Genomic DNA, 19,302 nt, shown 5'->3' with positions numbered 1-19,302 from the left:
TCTTCAGTTTTGTCTTACTTGAATCTCTAAAAGGATCTATAACTTTACTCCTCTCAATAAGGCAGGAATAGTAAGACACATAGGCCTGGTATGCCCCTACCATTCAAAGGATATGGAGTACTTATCTTTTATCAAGGTCTGAAAGGCATAATATGTTTTTGAGGGCTGTAATCAGAACTTGGTAGACTGGGCTCATCATTTTAAACAAACCCTACTCATTGAATGAAGGCAAAAGCCACATTTAAAACTTGAATATTAAAGGCAAGTAAAACAAAGTGTTGCTACCCCTTCTTTAAAAGCTACATAAAACCTACAGTTCAGAGCTTTCAAGTACAGAACTGAAAGTACTAAGTGTGGCAAACATTTGAAGAAACAAATGCTGATTACTACTGCAAGCAAGAGTTTCATGCAAACACAGCCACATCAATTACACAGCAAAATATATACAAGGAGAAGCGCAAAAGCACTGACACTGTTAAAAGCGATGCCTTTTAAGCAAAATTAAAGACTTGACTTAGGTGCACCTTGGAAAGTCTTCTCTGATCTAACATTCATCTGAGCTGTTGCACTGCTGAGTTACACCTACCTGCTCCAGGCTGAGTTTGACAAGCAGATATACGACCAGATAATGTTTCCCCTCCAGGGTTAATATACCTCAGGATAATGTGAAATAAGTAGAGGTTTGATTTTTCCACATTCAAAGTTATCCTCACTTCATTCTGCAAAATGGAAGTTAATAAACAAAAACAGCCATAAAGTGCTGAATTGGAAAACAGTCAGAAGCCATGCAAGCACCAGACTAAAGTCCTACAAGAAAAAGGCACATGCAGAAAAGTATATACTGGAATGGCAGTGCTGGTCTATGACAGAGGAAGACAGGGAAGCCTAGTGAGAAAATTAATTCACTTACAAGTATAATTAGTGCCAATATGTTTTCCCTCAGCAACTGAGATCTTCCCTTTAGAGCTTTTTGAGCCCAGGCTGACATAGTGGAGGACTAGGTGGAAGAGCTTAGGGGAAGCCACAGTGATAGGCATAACCACCTCTGGCTGGGAAAAATAAAAAAGGGAAAAAGGAGGAATGGAAAGTACATTACTTGTTACTGTCACCCAGAGAAAGAAAAACCACTTGGCAAAGACAAAAAGGCATGGGCAGCTTACAAAAGTGCATGGAACAAAATCTCCTGTGAAATAAAACTCTTGTTGAATACCAGCTGATCCAGAAGGACACAGAAGGCTCAACTAACATGTAAGTGTGATTCAGCAACAGTATTTTACTATTATTGTCCCCACTGATGCCATAAAGGAGGCATATGGCTGTTGATATTCCTGCCTTTCCAAGGAATAGGCCACAATCATTGATCCTAGTCTGAGGTCCCACAGCATGCAGACACCTCAGACTGTCACTGAAGCTGCTGATCCTCTACCAGCTCCTAAAGTTGCTCAGAGTTGCAATACCAGGAATGCTGTCCTTGTCCTGGAGCTGAACTGACACCTGCAGACCCACAAAATTCTCTGCATTCACACAGCCCCATTATTTAGTATTCAGAAAAACTAATAGACATGTTAAGGATCAGTGGTGGATTAGGAAAAAACAGGATTGGTGCAATCTCATGAGTTTGGTTTCTTTATTTCTATCCAAAATCCTAAAGCTCCCCTCACTATCTAGTTCCCACCAGTTCACCCATCACAATCCACCCGCTGTCCCTTTCCAAGCTATTTGTGGCACAGTGACCTCCCCACTGTGGTCCACTCTGCTTCCCCAAATGCAAGTGTTTTCTCTGTTACCCACATCTGAGAACAGAACAAAAAGCCTGTACAAAATGCCCATGGAAAGAAATGCAAAAAGCAGCTGAATTAGAAAGCAGGCGTTAAGAAATCAGATACCAAAGAGCTGCCTTCATTTATGAATGTGCAATAATACTGAAAATTCAAAAATTATCTGGGATTAAAAAAAAAAAACAAGACCAAAACAACAAAAGAAGAAAGACTGAAGGAAGAAAAACATAGAGGAAATCATTGCACAATGGTTATGTGCTTTTGTTCCATGCTATAGTAATTCATTAGTCCCTGGACAAACAGAGGCCGGACACGACTATACCAAAGCCCTGCTTTCAAGGGGAGTGAACAAATCCCATTTATTGCTCAAACCTACTGTTTTAAAATTCTGCTTCATTTGATCAGCAGTTCAATCCAAAGTCTGAAGGGCCCTTCTCAGAGAAATTATGGCGACTTTCTACCCGTGATTTACTTATTCCCTCAGCTATTGTTTAGTTTATTCATAGTCTGTCATGAAACTAAAATAATTGTTGCCAATATGCCCCTGCTCACAGCTTCTTTTACTGAACCACACATTTTCCTGTTTGCTGTAATGTGAAGGTATCTTTCATAATAAAAGCTAGCACTTCTCACTTCTCTACCCAATGTAAGTTCAAGTGTAAGATGACTTCGGTGACAGCAGTTGGAATTTACCTGAAAATTTTGTGGATACAGACTGACATGGACCTGTGCAATTCAAACTATTTAGCCAAGCATTAACCTTCTGCTGTTCCCACTGTTCTTGGCTTGACAAGAATTTCTGCACTTAGTATTATAGACTTAAAGCTGTAAGTTCCCTCTTTCCAGCTGTCTCACAAAAAAAACCAACCACAAAGAACATTTCTGAAGGAGGCATATTTGCACAAGCAACATGCAAATGACCTGACAAAAATACCCACAACTCACTAATCCCAACAGCAACACAGTGCCAAAGAGTTAGGATTAGTCAGATCCTGTCCTTTTCTCTTTTTTCCATGACCTTCCACACACATAGCAGTATTATAAAGACATATGTGCCATGTACTTTTGTTTTCATTTTCACCCTAAAGTCTTGAGTGAAACACCAGCTTACTTGTATAGAGGACATCTGTGCATATCCTCTCCAACTGAAGCCAGGAAATTCCTGAGGATCATAGCCAAACCGAATTTTCTCTCCTTGGACAGTAGTACCACCTTCAATCTCAAACTTCATGTGGTGCAGATCAGGAAAAAAATAGTTTTTTTCAGGCCTTTCAAGAAGGAAAAAAGCCCACAACAAATCAGCAAAGAATTAGCAGTCATTTATGATCTACATCCAAGGGCAAAAAGCAGTGGAAGAGAGATGATCTACTGGTGACTGAGGAATTCTGACACCAGCTCATAGATTCAAGACAGCTGGTTACAGGGATGCAATAAGAACTTTCTTTGCAGAAGCTTTCACAGCTTTGATACATTTTCCTATACAACTCTTGATAGATACATAGATACATATTGCAAAACTGGTATTGGTTATTTAATGAAACAAGTCAGAAAATCTTAGTAAAATATAGGAAGGAAACTCCCCAGGAAAATTAATATCAATAACCAGTGCAATTTACCAAGTTAATCATCAACAAACCCAGAATGTCACATGAAAGCATAACAAGGGACTGTGCTGAGGCTGTGCCAGGAGCCCAGCTGGACTCACTCGCGACATGTGGTGCCCACGACGTGCACTCTGCACCGGCAGCTGCCCCAGGGCTGGGAGCAGGCTGGGCTGAGGGATCCTCCAACATCACACCTGCAGCCTGGCACGCCAGCAGCAGAAGCCAACCAGAAAAGGAGAGGTGGAAGTTATCAGCAAACACACCATGGCTTCACCTGATTAAACACCATTAATGACTCGCTTCCTCCTCCCAGAACCCTTAGACTCTCTCAAGCACAACTTAATACACGTGCATAAGCTGCAATTATTTTGAGCTTCCCGTGTTTGTGCCTGTTTCCTTTATAATTTCTCCTTAGAAGGTGACAAAAGTCACTTTAAAAAAAAAACCCTCAAATAATACACCCTGCTACATTGCTAAATGCAGGGCTGCAGTTTTGCAGAACTGCTATGCAAATGTGTTCCCAGCAAGTCAGAATTCCTGCAGCAATATCATAAAGAATAATTATATTAAAAAAACCCACTAATAACAAAATCTAAAACCTAAATTACAAAAATTGCAAGATGTTAATGTTTCTAAGCCTGGTACCCCAATATTTAATCTGACATAACTGCAACATATGGGTTCATATAATACACATATTTTCAACTGACACTGGACAACAACATTGAATGACTTTCTACAGGGGACAGCACTTGTGGCACAAACTAAAGGACACCTCTAATGAGGTCTGTAATGAGGTATAATATGCTGTACTAAGAACAAGTATGTCAAGACTAAAACTTTCAAGCTGGATTGAAAGGCTGAGTCTTCCTAAATAGATTTATGTCCTAGTCTAAAAGCACCCTTTTTTCTAAGACATGCACAAAATGACTGGGAAGCACAGTGGTAACATCTGCCTTGCTCATTCTCCTGCTGAAAGGCAAAAGAGGAGTCACAAGCAAGGTTACAGCACCAGTGCAAAATGCTGTGCACATGAGTAATTCAAACATCCCCATTCTAAAAGTACTGCCTAAGGAATTCTGAAGACTTCTGTGCTAAGTGCAAATGTTCCACCATAGATGTTCTTTATTCATTTTACCTTGGCAGCCAAAATAATTCTTTTTTTCAAGAGCATAATAACCAGCTTCACAAGTGTCACAGGAATCTCCACAAACATTAGGTTTGCAGTAGCATTGCCCATTTTCCTGTGAAGAAAATAAATTTCATCAGAAAATGTTTCAATATCTTTGTAGAACTTCAATCTCACAGTACTTTGAGTTCCCTCTAATTAAATTCCCTCTAATTCCTCTAAAGAGGAAAAAATTTCTAATCTCAAAAAAGAAAATAAAAAAAACCCCTAACCAAACAAAAAAAACCCCCATTTTCTGGACATGATCTCTGTCATTTATCATCTTCAGAAACAGACTAGAAAATATATAAACTCAAGAAGAAAAAAATTTTAAAACTTTATCTATCCCTAGGATGCATAAAATTGATCCTTTGATGAATAAAACTAGGTATTTTATGTTCAAAAGCAATAAAGAGTGCTAAGATTTCTACCTTAGCAAATGTTACAATAATTTATCTTAACAATTTAATATCTTTCTTTTAATTTCTCTTTACCTGCTGACATTCTGCAATTCCACTTAGTGTTCCACTGACATCACACTGACATTCTGCACAGATGAAAAAAAAAAAGACACCTGCATTTCATCTTTTCATGATACTTTACAGGGGAAAAACCCCACCACCCAGAAACTGCAATTTTGAGTCAATGTGCCACAAGGTTGATTTTTATTCTGGAATTAAAGGTTCAGAACAGCAGACTGGTATGAGGTGAGAAGAAAGAGAGAAGGAGAAAGAATGAGGACTTCTAAGTATGTGTGGTTTACTGGTATGTTTTAAAGTGATTTAACTTGTATTTGACAAAAGACAGTATTGAGTTTGAATTTACAATTGTTTTCTTTCTTAGAAACATTCATACAATTGATACAAAACAGTGTCTTCCAGTCTGACTGGCAACCTTCTATTCTGCAATGCTACTCTGGGACCAAATCAACTCCCCATATGAAACAGAAATGGAGAAAATAGTGCAAGGAGGAATTACGCTGAGCCAGAAGTTTGGACAAACCCAGTATCGACTCTGTGACTGAAAGTAGAGAATTACATGGAAAGTGCAGTTCATAATATTTGAGGAGTTGTTACGTATTTAGAGATCTAAAGTAAAAAATGTAATGATACTATTATCAGTCTAAAGCTACTCATCCTAAGTGGCTGTTGTGGTGGAATCTGTTCCAAAGGAAACAGTTGGAGAGTACTTTAAAGATTTTTTTTATCTTTACCCTTTTGAATCTTTATTAATTATTATTATCTGCCTTAAAAACACACTCTCCCTGTTGGAAAACATGGACAATCACAGGTTATTATACAGATACAAACCATAACAGATCTGTCACACCCTGAGGCCACTAGAAGGCTTTACACTCCAAACTAGGAAATAAAGTGAAAAAGCACTTTTTTTCCCCTCAAAACAATGAGCCAAATTCTGGTTTCAGGATTACAGGTAAAAATCCTGTCTTGCCCCAGTAGATCTGCCATAGGGCCCTATGAAGTGAACATCACTGGAACTTCAGAGCACACCCTGGTTCAGCACTAGGCAAACAGCCATGAAATTATGGCCTGGTTTCTGAAAGTAACTGCTGGTATCATGGGTTTACAATTAAGCTGTATGAGAAATGTATGCTGTTAACAAGAGTTGTGAAAATCACAAAGAGCACCACAGACAGTGTCAGAGAATAAAGATGACTACATTTCATAAGCCAAAGAGATACATCAGGAAGCCATACCTGTACATCCCTCGGGGTTTTCTTTGGCCAGGTTCCAGTACAAGGGTTTGCATTTACTGCAGGTAGGACCTTCAACATGCTGGAGACATTGACAATATCCCTAACAACAGAAAGGAGCTAATAAGGGTTTACCTGCTCCATAAAAAAACTTACTGATCTTTACTACTAAGAAAAACCTAACGTTGTTAAGAGCTCATGCAGCTTACTGACTTTTACAGATCCATGGATCTCAGGCTGATTCAGACATCTTAGATTTTTCTCTCTTATACTATCAGCAAAGGATTGTTCCACCCTGCGTATTTTTTATGTATCTAATTTATTCTAAAGGTCCCAAAGGACATAGTTTCCAATTCTTTTATAGCCTTATTAGAAGTGCTCTGAAGTATTAACTGGTTTGTACGAAGAATAAACCCCAGTATTTCCTTAAAAACATTAATTCATTTTCATATTTAATCTTTATTGGTGGAAGACACCATCTCAAGACACTATTAAGACACCAATAATTACCACCATCGCATTAATAACAATAATAGTGGAATGGCAACAAAGATGCAATGATTTTTCAAGAATAATTTGATGCTGAAAGGCCTGTTGCAACCCAGACCCAGAAAGTCTTTGAGACATGCACAGGCTTATATCTTCATGCATATGTTAGTGTTAAGAGTATACCAAAAAGACAAACAGATTGTATATCTTTTATATAAAAAACAAAAAACCCCCATCCTTGACAAGGTTTCGCACTGGTATGATCAAAAAGCAAAACACAAAGTTTATTTCTACTCCTACTTTCAAACAAGCTCCTGCAATTCTTTTAGAGCCTAAGAGCAGGCTTCAGGGCTTGAGTAATGAGCTGGATGTGTTCAGCAAAGACACATGAATGATTAACATGCACTGTCAGCTGCAGTGGCAGAATACTTACAAAATGAGAACCAATGCTACCTGCAGGGTCACACTCGCTGTTGACACCTTTATAAAACAAACACATTGAAAGATCTTTTGAAAACAGAGGCTGTGGAATGTAGCAGTGCAGAAGCACAATGTAGCAGTGTGAGCTTGAAAGGGCTTTTTAATACGGTTACCTTGGATAGACTCAAATACTTTAAATGCCAAGACAGCAGAAGCCTTTAATAATGATTTTTTAATGTGCATTTAGCCTGATTTATAGTATATGGGCTTGTATGCAAAGCAGTCACTTGGAAAATAGAGCACTAGCCTATGGAACTGACAGATATTTTCCTAAAGTTCCTATGCCATCAAAATGGAAATCTTTTAACTGGAAATATATTTGAGACTATTTATTTTCTTCCATGTTGCAGAAATAGGAAGGAAAATCCCAGTAAAAGTAGGGAAGGGTTTTACTCACGCAAGCAGTTGGGATAGCTGTGATATCCTGGAGCACATTGGTCACATCTCAGCCCAGCATAGTTACTGTGGCACAGACACTGCCCTCCAGGACCACAGGTATTCCCCAATGAGCCAACACCATCACAACTGCATGCTGCACAGAGGGAAAAAAAAAGAACAGATACATGTCTAAATCTAGAATTTGCTAAAAAACTTACCTTGGAATATAAATAATTTATGTTCAGAAAACCAAACAAACCATAATTTTGCCAGCAAAAATAAATATGCCAAAACAGACGATTATTCTGCAATTATGTCCTCAACCACTGATAATCTTGGTTCTTGCAGTTCTGTTAACTCACAGCTGAGAGATTTGGTTTGATGCCTTGTAAAACACATGTAAGGGACGTAAATCCATCTTACATTTGGGAGGAATGTCACATGACAGAAATACTTGAAAAAATCTTTTAAAAATATATTCAAAGCATGTTATCAACTGTAACAGTGAACTTCTTATGGAGTTACCACTATTTTGGGCTAACAGCTAAAGACAAGGCCTGCTATTTTATTGAGATGATGCTGGAATGCTCCACAGGGTCACACTTGACAGGTGCAGGAATGGGACCCCATCTGGATATCCCAGCTGTCCCAGGTACAAGATGAAGTGCTGCAGTTAACCACTTGGATGTTATGACTGCCAGAAATGGCTGACTGACAGAAATACAAAGCAAACACTGTCTTCTGCTACACGTTCATGTTTCTGGTTCCCCCTTTTGGTTCCTCTTTCTGCTGCAGTCAAAGACATCTGACTTTGCTGTGTTTACTTTAAAGATGCTTGGAAAGACACAGGGCTTGCTAGCAAGTTAGTGTAAGAGAAATACAAACACTGAAGCTTCCAAGAACAATATCTAGAGTCCTCTGTCATTTGACTACCATATAGCATTCTCTCCTAATTTTAAGTATTAGTGTTTTGTTTAAAGGCTTTGTTTTGATATTGCTTTATTTGTATAAAGCTTCTATTGAGTTCAACAAGTCATGACCAGAGAGTCGTGTAGTCGAGTAGTCGAGTAGTTCTAGTCACAGCAGCCCAAAAAATATAGATCTGTCTCTCTTTTGAAGATGATTCCTCACAGGAATATCAGGCTGGGCTGCTCACTTTCCCCCACAGCTTGCAGCATGCTGTGTTAATTTATGTTTAAACCCATGGCAGCTCATTTTAACTGAGCAAACTGTGAACTGCAGCAGTTCTGAGTAATCCCACTTACTGTGGTTTCAACTATTTTTATCTGTCTTTTACAATTTGTTTTTGCATGCTCTTTTAAGCTTTTATGTCTCTTTTCAGCTTTTGGTGTTCAAAGATCAAACATATTCAATACAGGGTTGATTTGCTTTAAGATTGCTACTTGATTTTGCTCTAGGAAAATAAAAAAGGTTATTTTAAAACCACTGAACGCTGTGTACCAACGCAGAATCCTGATTTTATGTTTTTCATTAAAAATGTTCATCTATTCCAGACCATAAAACCCACAATCACATGGTGTTTCTATATTCCACCCACTGATTTGGTAACACAACATGGCCCATCTTCGCAAGGTGCCACAGTTTAACTCCAGCTGGCAAATAGGTACACACAGCCACTCACACCCCACCCATGGGATGGGGAAAAGATAGGAAAAAAGGTAAAACACAGCACTAGGAGTAAAATTAACTCTACCCCAGCTGAAACCAGGGCATGACGGCATAAAGAACTCTGCTGTCCCTTTATAGGAGATAACTATATAAGCCCAAAGGAAGAAGACTGACATAGTCAACAGCCAAAAATAAGAGAGAAGAAAGCAAATCATCATTTTATACATGAAACTTGTTAATCAGCACAGGAAAGCACATACCAGAACTCTGCAATATTCTATATTCCTTCTCAATGGAAAAATCAGTAAGGATTAAGGGCCCTCTCTCTCATTCACTTTAAAGGCAGACAAAACTTAGGGCCAAGTAGGATGTGATGGGAGTCTTTGTACACACACAAGACCATTACAATACTCAAAAGTTATACCCCATTAATTTCCTTGTCTTGTAAAAAAGCAGGTTAGTCCTTGGTGGGAAACTCCATAGAAATCTTTCATGTTTTATGCCTACACGGACAGGGGCTGGGTTAGCTCCTGTCAGATGATCTTAAAACAAGTGAGAAGCCACCACGAAGGGCAAAATGAGAGCTTCAGATTTTCAGATTTACACAGCAAACTTTGGTACCAAACAAGGCCCCAAAGACTCTCTGCAGTGCTTCACAGTTCTGCCATGCTGGTTCCTCAGCAGTCAAGTGTGCCCTGTTGCTGTGGGCCTCCATGGGAGAACAGCTCTCAAATGCTTTGGTTATTAGTACGACAGCTGTGCTGTCTGAGGGTACCTCAAACAGTCTGACTACAAGGGGAAAAAAAAAGGCCTGAATTTGGAGAATTAAAATCTATGAGGATTTCACTGAAAAGCACAAGACAGAACTGCCCCTTTTCTGCTATGAACACTGGTCTGTCTGCTGCTCTGGAAAGCACTGCTGTCTGCCTTTTCAGGGCCGTGTTTGATGCTGTACATGCAATCAGCAGCCTTACCTTGACAGGCAGGGAACGAGTGGTGGCCAGGCTGGCAGCTGTCACACTGAAGTCCTGCCACCCCTGAGCGGCAAAGACACCTCCCAAGAAAATCGCAGACTTCAGGCTGGGTACCCATCAAGTTACATTCACACTCTGCCAATGAGAAAAGATATTTCAGAGGCAGCCTGTGTACAGGCTCTCATCTTTTATCTTTATTGAAATAAAAATACATTTGAAAAAAATAGCAGTAAAAGCAACTCCCTGCTCCCCGATGCTCAACAGTACGACAATTTTCTCATCAGATTTATATGGATTCATAACAGCTTTTATTGATTGCTCACATCTGTAACAATTCAGGAACAAGGAAAACATTATTAAAGAGCAAGGAAGCTGGATCAAAGTTCAGTTATCAGTGTCAAAGCACTACACTTGGCCTGGCCCCACTGAAAGTCTGATTTATCAATTCCAAGTGGTTTGCCAACTATTGAGAGTAGTTCCATCACTTCTGGGACTAAAGCAAAACAATTCATGGTTTAGATTTACAATCTTGGGTGGGAGTGGTCAATAAATAGCCTAAAAAGACAGCACAGAGACCTCTATTAAAGTTCAAAACCAGTCAGTTTTATAGCATTGATTAGATAGGGTAGCTTTGTGCATCAAAGTGAGGTTGCAAACTCACATTAAGTATATTTTTAAAAAAAAACCTCCAAGGATAAGTAACAGAAATATTTCCAAATTTATTCTAAGTTTAATCAATGTTACTAAATCCAAACACAAACTAGAGTCTGGCAGCTGCATCAAACAGCAGACAGCAACCAAGGAAACTGGGGAATTTTTAGATCAAAATCTCCCCTCATTACATTATTCTTCTCTGACTTTTGTGAGTTGTGGGAGAGCCTGTTATGAATACATCTCCATGGCAAAATAACTCTATCCTTCAGTATAAAACTTGGTGTTTTGGATATGCTTGCCAAAAGGGAATGTTTGGCTTACCCTGGCAGAAGGGGTACTGAAAATAGCCAGCTGCACAGGTATCACAGGAAAAACCCCCAAATCCAGTTCGACATCTGCACTGCCCAGTACTCCCATCGCAGTCACTGCCCAGCACTCCTGCACCATGGCATCGGCACGCTGAAGAGCACATTTGTAAAGAAAACATTTGCAGTATTATGATCTTAAAGCTCTTATTTCCCTTGGAAGCCACAGGTTGGCATTTATCCTGGAGCACAGGCTCCAAGTGTCAAAAGAAACTATGCCACTTACGCAGACACTGGGGGCCAAAATACCCTGGTTTGCAGCCTCCTTCTAGTTAAAACAGGAAAGGAAAAGAAGAAAAAAACAAAGTGAGTGCATATAATCCCAGAATTCCTTGTAATTTTGTAGAGATAAATAGATCAGTACTTAGACAAATAGGGTATTTTTGTTCACGAGTAGTATTTACTGAGTCTTACATGCAAAATCTCATTCAAAAAACCACAATCTGGAATTGTGCTCAGTCTGACAGCAAAAATTTACAACTTCTACTAAAACTTCCACTTAGAAGCAGCTGCTTTCTTGTGTCTTCAAATTCAGATGCTGCTCATTGAAATAGTAAAGAGCTCGAGATCTATTTTCTCCAGTTACATTTATTCACTTTCTTTGGATTTTTTTCTTCTTCCTTTAAAAAATCTGTGAGAAAAGGGACATGCAACAGAATACCCAGAGGCTGACCAGGGAAATTATTTTGGATGCTGTACCGAGGTGAAGTGCATTGTAAGTATGCAAGTGATTAAGTGCTAGCTGTGATGATGCCTCTGTTGCTCAGAACGATAACATAGGCTAAAAAACATAAGCCCACCAAGGGAATCATTGGATGGATTTCAGGCAGCTTTACAGTGGGCTAAACAAGAAATATGAAGCTTTCTTAGAAATCAAAGTCCTTCACTGCTAAGGGCCACATACAATTTGCCAGGTGACAGAGGACAGTCCAGAGGCAGAGCCAGCTAGCCTCAAGAAAGAGATTGACACCACAAAGCAGTGGCTGCCATGTCAGAAAGTTGTACGTGTCAGAAACTCTTGATGGATGTGTTCTTAAGCACACCAAACAAGATGTTCAGCTCCTCCTGCAGATGTTTGCCAGAGGCTCGCCAAAGTTGTTTGGATCCATACCTCCTTCTGGAGCTAGCTCACCTAACTATTTGGTGTAAATGTGATAGTATGATGAACTTCTGGCAAGAACAAAGGTTCTCTTGAAAAATAAACACCAACAGAGGCAAAATTGCTACCTAAAAATCAAGCTAATGATTCTAGTATTCTACAAAAGATAGGCACCATTGAAATAGTGAAAAATAGCATCATGGGGAAAAACAGTGAAATAGAGAAAAACCACCAAGAACTTGCCTATTATGTCACCAGCCACAGCATCACTTGGAACTGAAGAAGTAGAAGGATATACAGGATTATCTTCAAAACAAAAGAAACAGCAAAGATCACTGGAAACACATTAAATTTATTAAAATCATGACAAAAATAAAGTTACCCACCATCAATAAAGAGCATGATATTCCTATGACTCTAGTAACCAACTCCAGCTTAGTTTACTTTAGTTTTCTTAGGAAAGAGGTAAGAGACATTGCACTTTTGATTCCCAAATCAGATACAAGGTTCCTTACTCGAAAAAGCAGTCTGAAAGGCCAGACACCATTTGGAAATGACACCAGGTTGCTTTCCTGCTCCTTATCCTTTTGTGCAGAAAGCTTTCTTACACAAAACAGCATTGTGAAAATTACCTAAGGATTTCCATATTTATTTCACATTTCCTGCTTCCAGCTAAAGGTCCATCTCCTTCTATGTGGCATTACTACCTGCTACATGAACTGCCATAATTTATGACATGTACATCTTAGGAGCTTTTATTTGAGAGTCCTCCAGATTGTCTTTCCCATTCTTAAATTTTCTTGCATTCAGATGGGATCCAAATCAATGAGCTACACGCACCTGTGGACTCAGATCAATGTCTACCTGAGCTGAACTAATTTAAAAATGTCAGATTTCAATCAAGAAGATATATGAGATGTGATAATATAGAATACAGTGTACAGACAGTATTCTATCACAGCCATTGAATTCAAACAACATTCAATTTTCACACGGGTTTTTTTCCTTTGTTTTGTATTGTTTCACTCTTCTTGTGTTTCTATAGTGGTACCTCTCTTCTAGTCAGACCTCAGATCTTGTCCCAGATCAACACTTGTCTTTTATCAGCTGGCAGAAACACATCTTTCCTGAAGGCACAAAACATCCCACTGATGCATTTCTACAATCCTTTCATGGAGTCAGAAGCCTTTATGCAGCAATCCTGATGCTACATATTTTCTGCTCAGTTATTTCATATGTAATTTTTTTATGGGAAAAGCACTTTTTATCAGAGGTGCAAGATCCAAATCCTAGGAGGTGTCAAGGAGAACACACACCCATTTTCTCTCCCTCAGTCATTATAGTCATGTTCTACTTCTCTGTGCAGGTGGTCTTTATCCCTGAAAATCCTGACACATGTTTAAACAATTTGTCCAGGGCTTTAGGACTGGAGTTCACAACTCACTGAGTTCACAGCTCACTCATCAGGCTGTAAACCTGATGTCTCAAATGATTTCAGAATTGGGACAATGCAGCACAATCTCTGTTTTTCAAGTCACTACAATTTTGTTAAATAACCCAACTCTCTTCAGTATTGTAACAACTGATTTATCAGAATACAAACATGTGAAGCTGAAATACCAGATGCTTTTTAACCAAGTCAAGAGCAATGAAAAACATTAATTCTTCAATGCACATTTAAAATACAGAAAAAGAGGCAATTTTACTTGTATACTTACAGACACAAAATGGATAACCATAGAATCCATCAGCACAGCGTTCACAGTGGTCTCCCTGGAAATTCTGCTTACAGAAGCAGCGGCCAGACCCTTGCTCACAGCCGTCTGCATGCTCCAAGTTACAACTGCAAGCTAAGTAAAAATATCAGCAATTAAGCACTCTGGAAAATAATCAATTTGCCTTTTACAGCAGTGCACAAGGGCATTGTAACAACCAACCTGAAGATTGAATGACTCGTTATTTAAAGAGTTAACATTTCCCAAGTACTTACATATCACCAATACATCCTTTAAAAGCAAAACCCATGTTATTTTCTTAGAGTGTTTAGGAGTTTTTAATTCCAAAAGATGCATGTTGTTCCTCCACAGCAATTTTTCTGTGGCAACCACTCATCTCTCTCCATGGTCCAGGCTAAGCACCACTCTATTCACTTTGATTTACACACTACATGCAACACTATGACCACAGCTCTGCTGACTTCCCACTCCTTTCAATCCCCAAACACAACATAACTGTAGTTTCCTCCTGCTTGTCACATCTCCTTCAGTCTCTTTGTAATCCAACACTTTCCTCCTACCTGTACTCAGGTTTTTTTTCAAATGTTCTATTAGTAATTACCCTATTGCATCACTTATTAGTCGATGGGCTCAGCACTGCATGAGATCACAGTAGTGATCCTTGTAACCTTTTAAGCTATAGAATAAATTTTTCAAGTGACCAAGGGCCAAAGGATAGCTCATGTGTACATCAGAGAGCTAAGAGAAACAAGATCATGAGAACAGGAGATGAGAATGGCTTCCCAGGGGTCCTGAGATCCTCCTCACTGTGGGGTGTGTAACGGCATCCCAGGTTTCCATGATCCTATCTCCTCTGTACCCTTTTATGGCTTATTTTCTATCTTTCTGCTGTTCTCAATATGCTCATATGACACATAAGTTGAGAAGAATATAATTTAAAAGGCTTAAAGCAATATAGAAATTCATTTGTAGCTCTTCTCCCAATATTTTTTGCCCACCCTTTCATTTTTTCCTCCACAAAGACACGTCCTATGCCTTGGTTACAGCCCAAACCCCTCAAGCCACCAGGAGATGATACTCCATAGAGAAGGACTCACGTATGCAACCATCAGGAGCCCACACTGGAACGCCGTAAGGACGATAGTAACCTTTTGCACACTTCTCACAGTTAATCCCAGCTGTGTTATGCTGTGCAAAACAAAACAAAAGGATAGTACAAGATAAAGAGAGGAACCTGGAAGAATTAAGAAACAATAACATCCTTTACACTGTTTCTGTACACAACTAAGAACTGAATAAGACTCCAATAAAGAGTCAATCATGGTGTTCTTTAACCACCTGGTCTCTACAGGGCTCTGAATCATTGTATTCTCACATAAAGAAGCTGAATTTTTTCTTTAAAGCACAATAAACCCCTCCTCTCATTAAAAATAACCTTTGAAAAAATAACTCTTTATATCATAAAATACCTCCTTTTAGGCTACTTTCTTATCACCATGTATATATTGTTCAAGAAACTGAAACATTAATTTTTTCTTATACTACATGTTAATTTTCTGACTATCTTCTGTCTAAGATCAGCAATACCAGAAGAAATCAAAAACTGAAGAGTCCAGCCAGCACAAAATAGATTTTCCACTAGAAAAATGTCTGTCTCTATAAATATGTGGTTTAGGCACACCAGAAAAAGAAAAAAACCCTAAGTAATTTAAACTAGAGCAGTGATGGCAAGTACAAGTTGAGTAAATCATGGTCATGAGGCACCCTGATGAGCTCACAGACACGAGAGCCAGGGAACCAGATCAGGAAGCTCTGCCCTGGAGCAACCAAAATACTTCTCCCAGCTCCCACTCCCTGTTTAGTTCCTCCTTAGGGAGTGTTGCAATTCAGGGCTGAGCAGGGACACGGCATTTCCTGGCTGGACTGGTGAGCAGTTCATGAGCAGGGCACTAAGGACTCTGCATGTTCTCCAGCTCTGCTCACTCCAGTAGCACATCAGTGGCCCCAGCCCAGACAGAGCTTCAGGAAGATGCCAGAAGGACAAGGCAGCAAGGTGCAGGTAATCCAGAAGGTGTTTTGAATACATGAAAGAAAGACAAGCAAACAAGAAAATAGCAGAATTACAGCTCTGGGCTTCTGAAAAGTAGATTTGTCCTTGCTCAGAGAGCTGCTTGACAAGATCCTGTGTGAAAGTGTCCTGGATGGAAAGGGAACCAAGAGAGTTGACTCTCATGGACAGCCTCCTTAGAACTAGAACAGTTCTTTCCAACATGAAAGCATGGCAGAAGGTCAGCACAGATAAACACAGAGTTTCTGATTGATCTCAAACACAAAAAGAAAGTGCATGGAAGGTGGAAGCAGGGCAGGCTACTTGGTGGCAATACAAAGACATTGCCCATATATGCAATAGTGGAGTTCAGAAAGCCAAAGCTTAGCAGAGTTAAAACTAGCAAGGAAGGTGAAGCACAAAAAGAAAAATTCCAAGAGAAGAGGAGCAGCAAAAAAAAAGCTAATGAGGGTAGTGAGCCATTGCTCAGTGGCAAAGGAGATCCAACGCACAAATTCAGAACACACAAAGGACAAGAAGGTGATGGGGCACATCCAGCATAGTTTACCCAGTGCAAAATATTCCCAAATCCACCTCATGGACCCCTGTGATACAACAACAGGTGCTGTGGGCAGACCCATGCAGATGGTGAGGGACTGAAGCACATGACATCCAAGAAGATGGTTGGGTTTCTTCAGCATCAAGAAGAGAAGGGTGAATTTATTGCTACCTACTACTACTGGATCAGAGAATACAGAGGGGATGGACCCAGACTCCTGTCAGAGGTGCACCAAAAAAGGCTGAGAGGCAACAGGCACAGATTGGAACATGAAAAATTTCAATTAGATGTTAGGGACAAAATAGGCTATGCAGGCAGTCAAACACCAAAACGGGTCGTCGTGAGTAGCTGTGGCATTCCAATCTTTGGAAGAGTTCAAAGCTTGGAAGAATGAGTTCCTGAGCACCCTGGTCTAATTAGACCTACTCTGAGTAGGATTGTGTGGTTTCCAGAGCTCCTCTGTCATCATACTCTAAAGAAACTGATTCTATCTTTTTGTGCAACACTTCATTTATATCACTTCTTCATTCAGGCATCCATTCCTAAAACTTTGCTTTCCCCTGACACAAACAGAAAAAGTAAAGTAAACTTCATGCCTTTTGTCAATGAAAATAAAAGGAAAAAAAAGAAAGCTATAATTGGATTTAAACTCATTTAATCCAACTTAACTTCCACAAAATTAATTACAAACAATTCATATCAGTCATATAGCCAGGATTTGTAGAATTAGACTAATTTTGCTATTTTCTATATTTGAAGTAGTATTTAAAGAAATGTTCTTTCATGAACAAAGAGCTGATAGAAAGGAGCAACATGGTAAATCTTACTAGACTGTATGAACAAAGTTCTGCACAGAAATGTCAATGGGAAGACAAAGAACACTTCTACTCATGTTAGTAAAAATAACGCTACTCTCTTCTGACTGCCTTTTGGACAATATCTGATTATATTGTGGGAAGAATATGGAAAATATAATCTATACTGAATATTTGCCTTTTTGTTGCTTGAATACAGCTATATTTTAAAATGCACAACATGGTAATACATGAATCACGATGCATAGATTTCACAGGAAACATAGAACCGACGATAATTTTCCAGCAATGCAAAATTCTGGTCAGCTGCTTGTCATACATCAGATGACTTGACAGCAAAAGAAAGACAGACTTCCAAGTAAGTCTGGATTTATTTAACCCCGAGATCACTGAACCAATGAGTGACTCGGGTTGTAAGGACCTCAGGAGGTCGAGTAGTTCAGTCCCACAGAGATAAGGCCAAGATTAAATCTTTATCAGAGTCTTATTTGATCTTTCCTCATAGTCATTGCCAGAGTAGAACAAAGTCAGAATGAAAGAAATTCTTGTTCTTTCCAAAAATGCGTTATCTATTTATGACAGACACAGTGTAAAGTCTCTGATTCCAAATTTACAACTTTTGATTCAATCCAATGGAGCCTCTAAGATAGTTATGGAGCTCATCCCCTCGGTTTTCAGAGGAAACTGATGGAATGAATTTGGTTGGTGTGGAGGGAGGTGCCTGATGGCTATTTTCCTCTACCTAAGGCATCTTTCCTCTACACAAAAGACAGAACCAACTCTTCTCATATAAGCACAGCACAAGCCCAAAAGGCAACTATCACAAGCTGCAATTGGGGAAATTCCTGCTGAACAGGAGTGTGACTGAATGCTGTTAAAGATTCAGACTGTGTGTAAAGTGCATCCTCAGAAATTTGCAGAATTCAACTGCATGTTTCTCAGTGCAACTTGATATAATTTTGCATTCCAGCCTTGGTTTGAATGGAGCACTAGTCCAAAAGGACTCCAGAGGGCTCTTGCATGCTTCTCTGCTTTCCCAATATCTATAACTTTCCATCTCGGTATAGTCTAGATCCTCCTTTATTTCTGCTGATGAGAGAGATTCCTCTGTGTTTTGCTGAAGTAAGGAACCAGCTGTCTTGAGCTGGCATTTTATTTGGTTAATTTTCCTTCCTTCTGTTAAGGAGGGAAATGGCAGACTTTGTAACAAAAGGAAGGGAAATTTTTATAGCTGATCAAATTGTTTGCTTTGATTGTGTGGTTTTATTTTGATCCCACAGGACAGAGCATAATAAAATAAATATACAATTTTTATAAAATAAAAATACAATTTTACGTGCCTTTCACACATTACCAAGCAATGTTGAACAAGGTAGATTATTTTCGTGCGCCTTTTTCCACACTTTGAGTACAAGCAGTAACACCATCAGACAAATGGGCCTATCTGGACTGGTCAGACCCAAAACTACTGGTGTGAACATTTTTTTAAACTGATCAAAATGACCTTTTTACCTGGCAGTTAATGCAGACTCCTCCACCTTCATAATGCCCGTGGATGTTTAAGCTTGCTCGACGCCGATCAACGTCAGCATCATAGTAGCAATCAGTGGCATGTCCATGACAATTGCAGGCTGAAAAAGTAAAGTTCCAAGTTAGCTTTCTTCATTAAGCTGGAATTTAGCAGTCTCCAGCATTTACCTCCAGCCAAGGTCTAAAAGTAGATTAGATTTTTTTTTTTTGTGTACATACATTCAGGCTGGAGTATACTCAAATGTACATAGTTACCTATAAACAACTGGATTTTCATACCAAA

The 19,302-nt window shown here is 39.3% G+C and overlaps 1 protein-coding gene across 1 annotated transcript in view; it reads right to left on the bottom strand.

Annotated features, from left to right (window-relative positions):
* The window catches only part of LAMA3 (laminin subunit alpha 3), a 106,038-nt gene that overhangs the window by 61,744 nt on the left and 24,992 nt on the right, over window positions 1-19,302 (bottom strand). The window contains 14 exon segments of the mRNA XM_054517226.1: window positions 911-1,049; window positions 2,890-3,046; window positions 3,484-3,583; window positions 4,521-4,626; window positions 5,045-5,097; window positions 6,268-6,367; window positions 7,187-7,233; window positions 10,215-10,349; window positions 11,190-11,327; window positions 11,460-11,501; window positions 12,576-12,638; window positions 14,051-14,182; window positions 15,166-15,256; window positions 19,002-19,120. Coding sequence (XP_054373201.1) covers window positions 911-1,049; window positions 2,890-3,046; window positions 3,484-3,583; window positions 4,521-4,626; window positions 5,045-5,097; window positions 6,268-6,367; window positions 7,187-7,233; window positions 10,215-10,349; window positions 11,190-11,327; window positions 11,460-11,501; window positions 12,576-12,638; window positions 14,051-14,182; window positions 15,166-15,256; window positions 19,002-19,120 — 1,422 coding nt within the window.

This window comes from Molothrus ater, chromosome 1 (genome assembly GCF_012460135.2).
Source record: "Molothrus ater isolate BHLD 08-10-18 breed brown headed cowbird chromosome 1, BPBGC_Mater_1.1, whole genome shotgun sequence".
Lineage (NCBI taxonomy): Eukaryota > Metazoa > Chordata > Aves > Passeriformes > Icteridae > Molothrus > Molothrus ater.
This window is presented reverse-complemented; position numbering and strand designations above follow the sequence as displayed.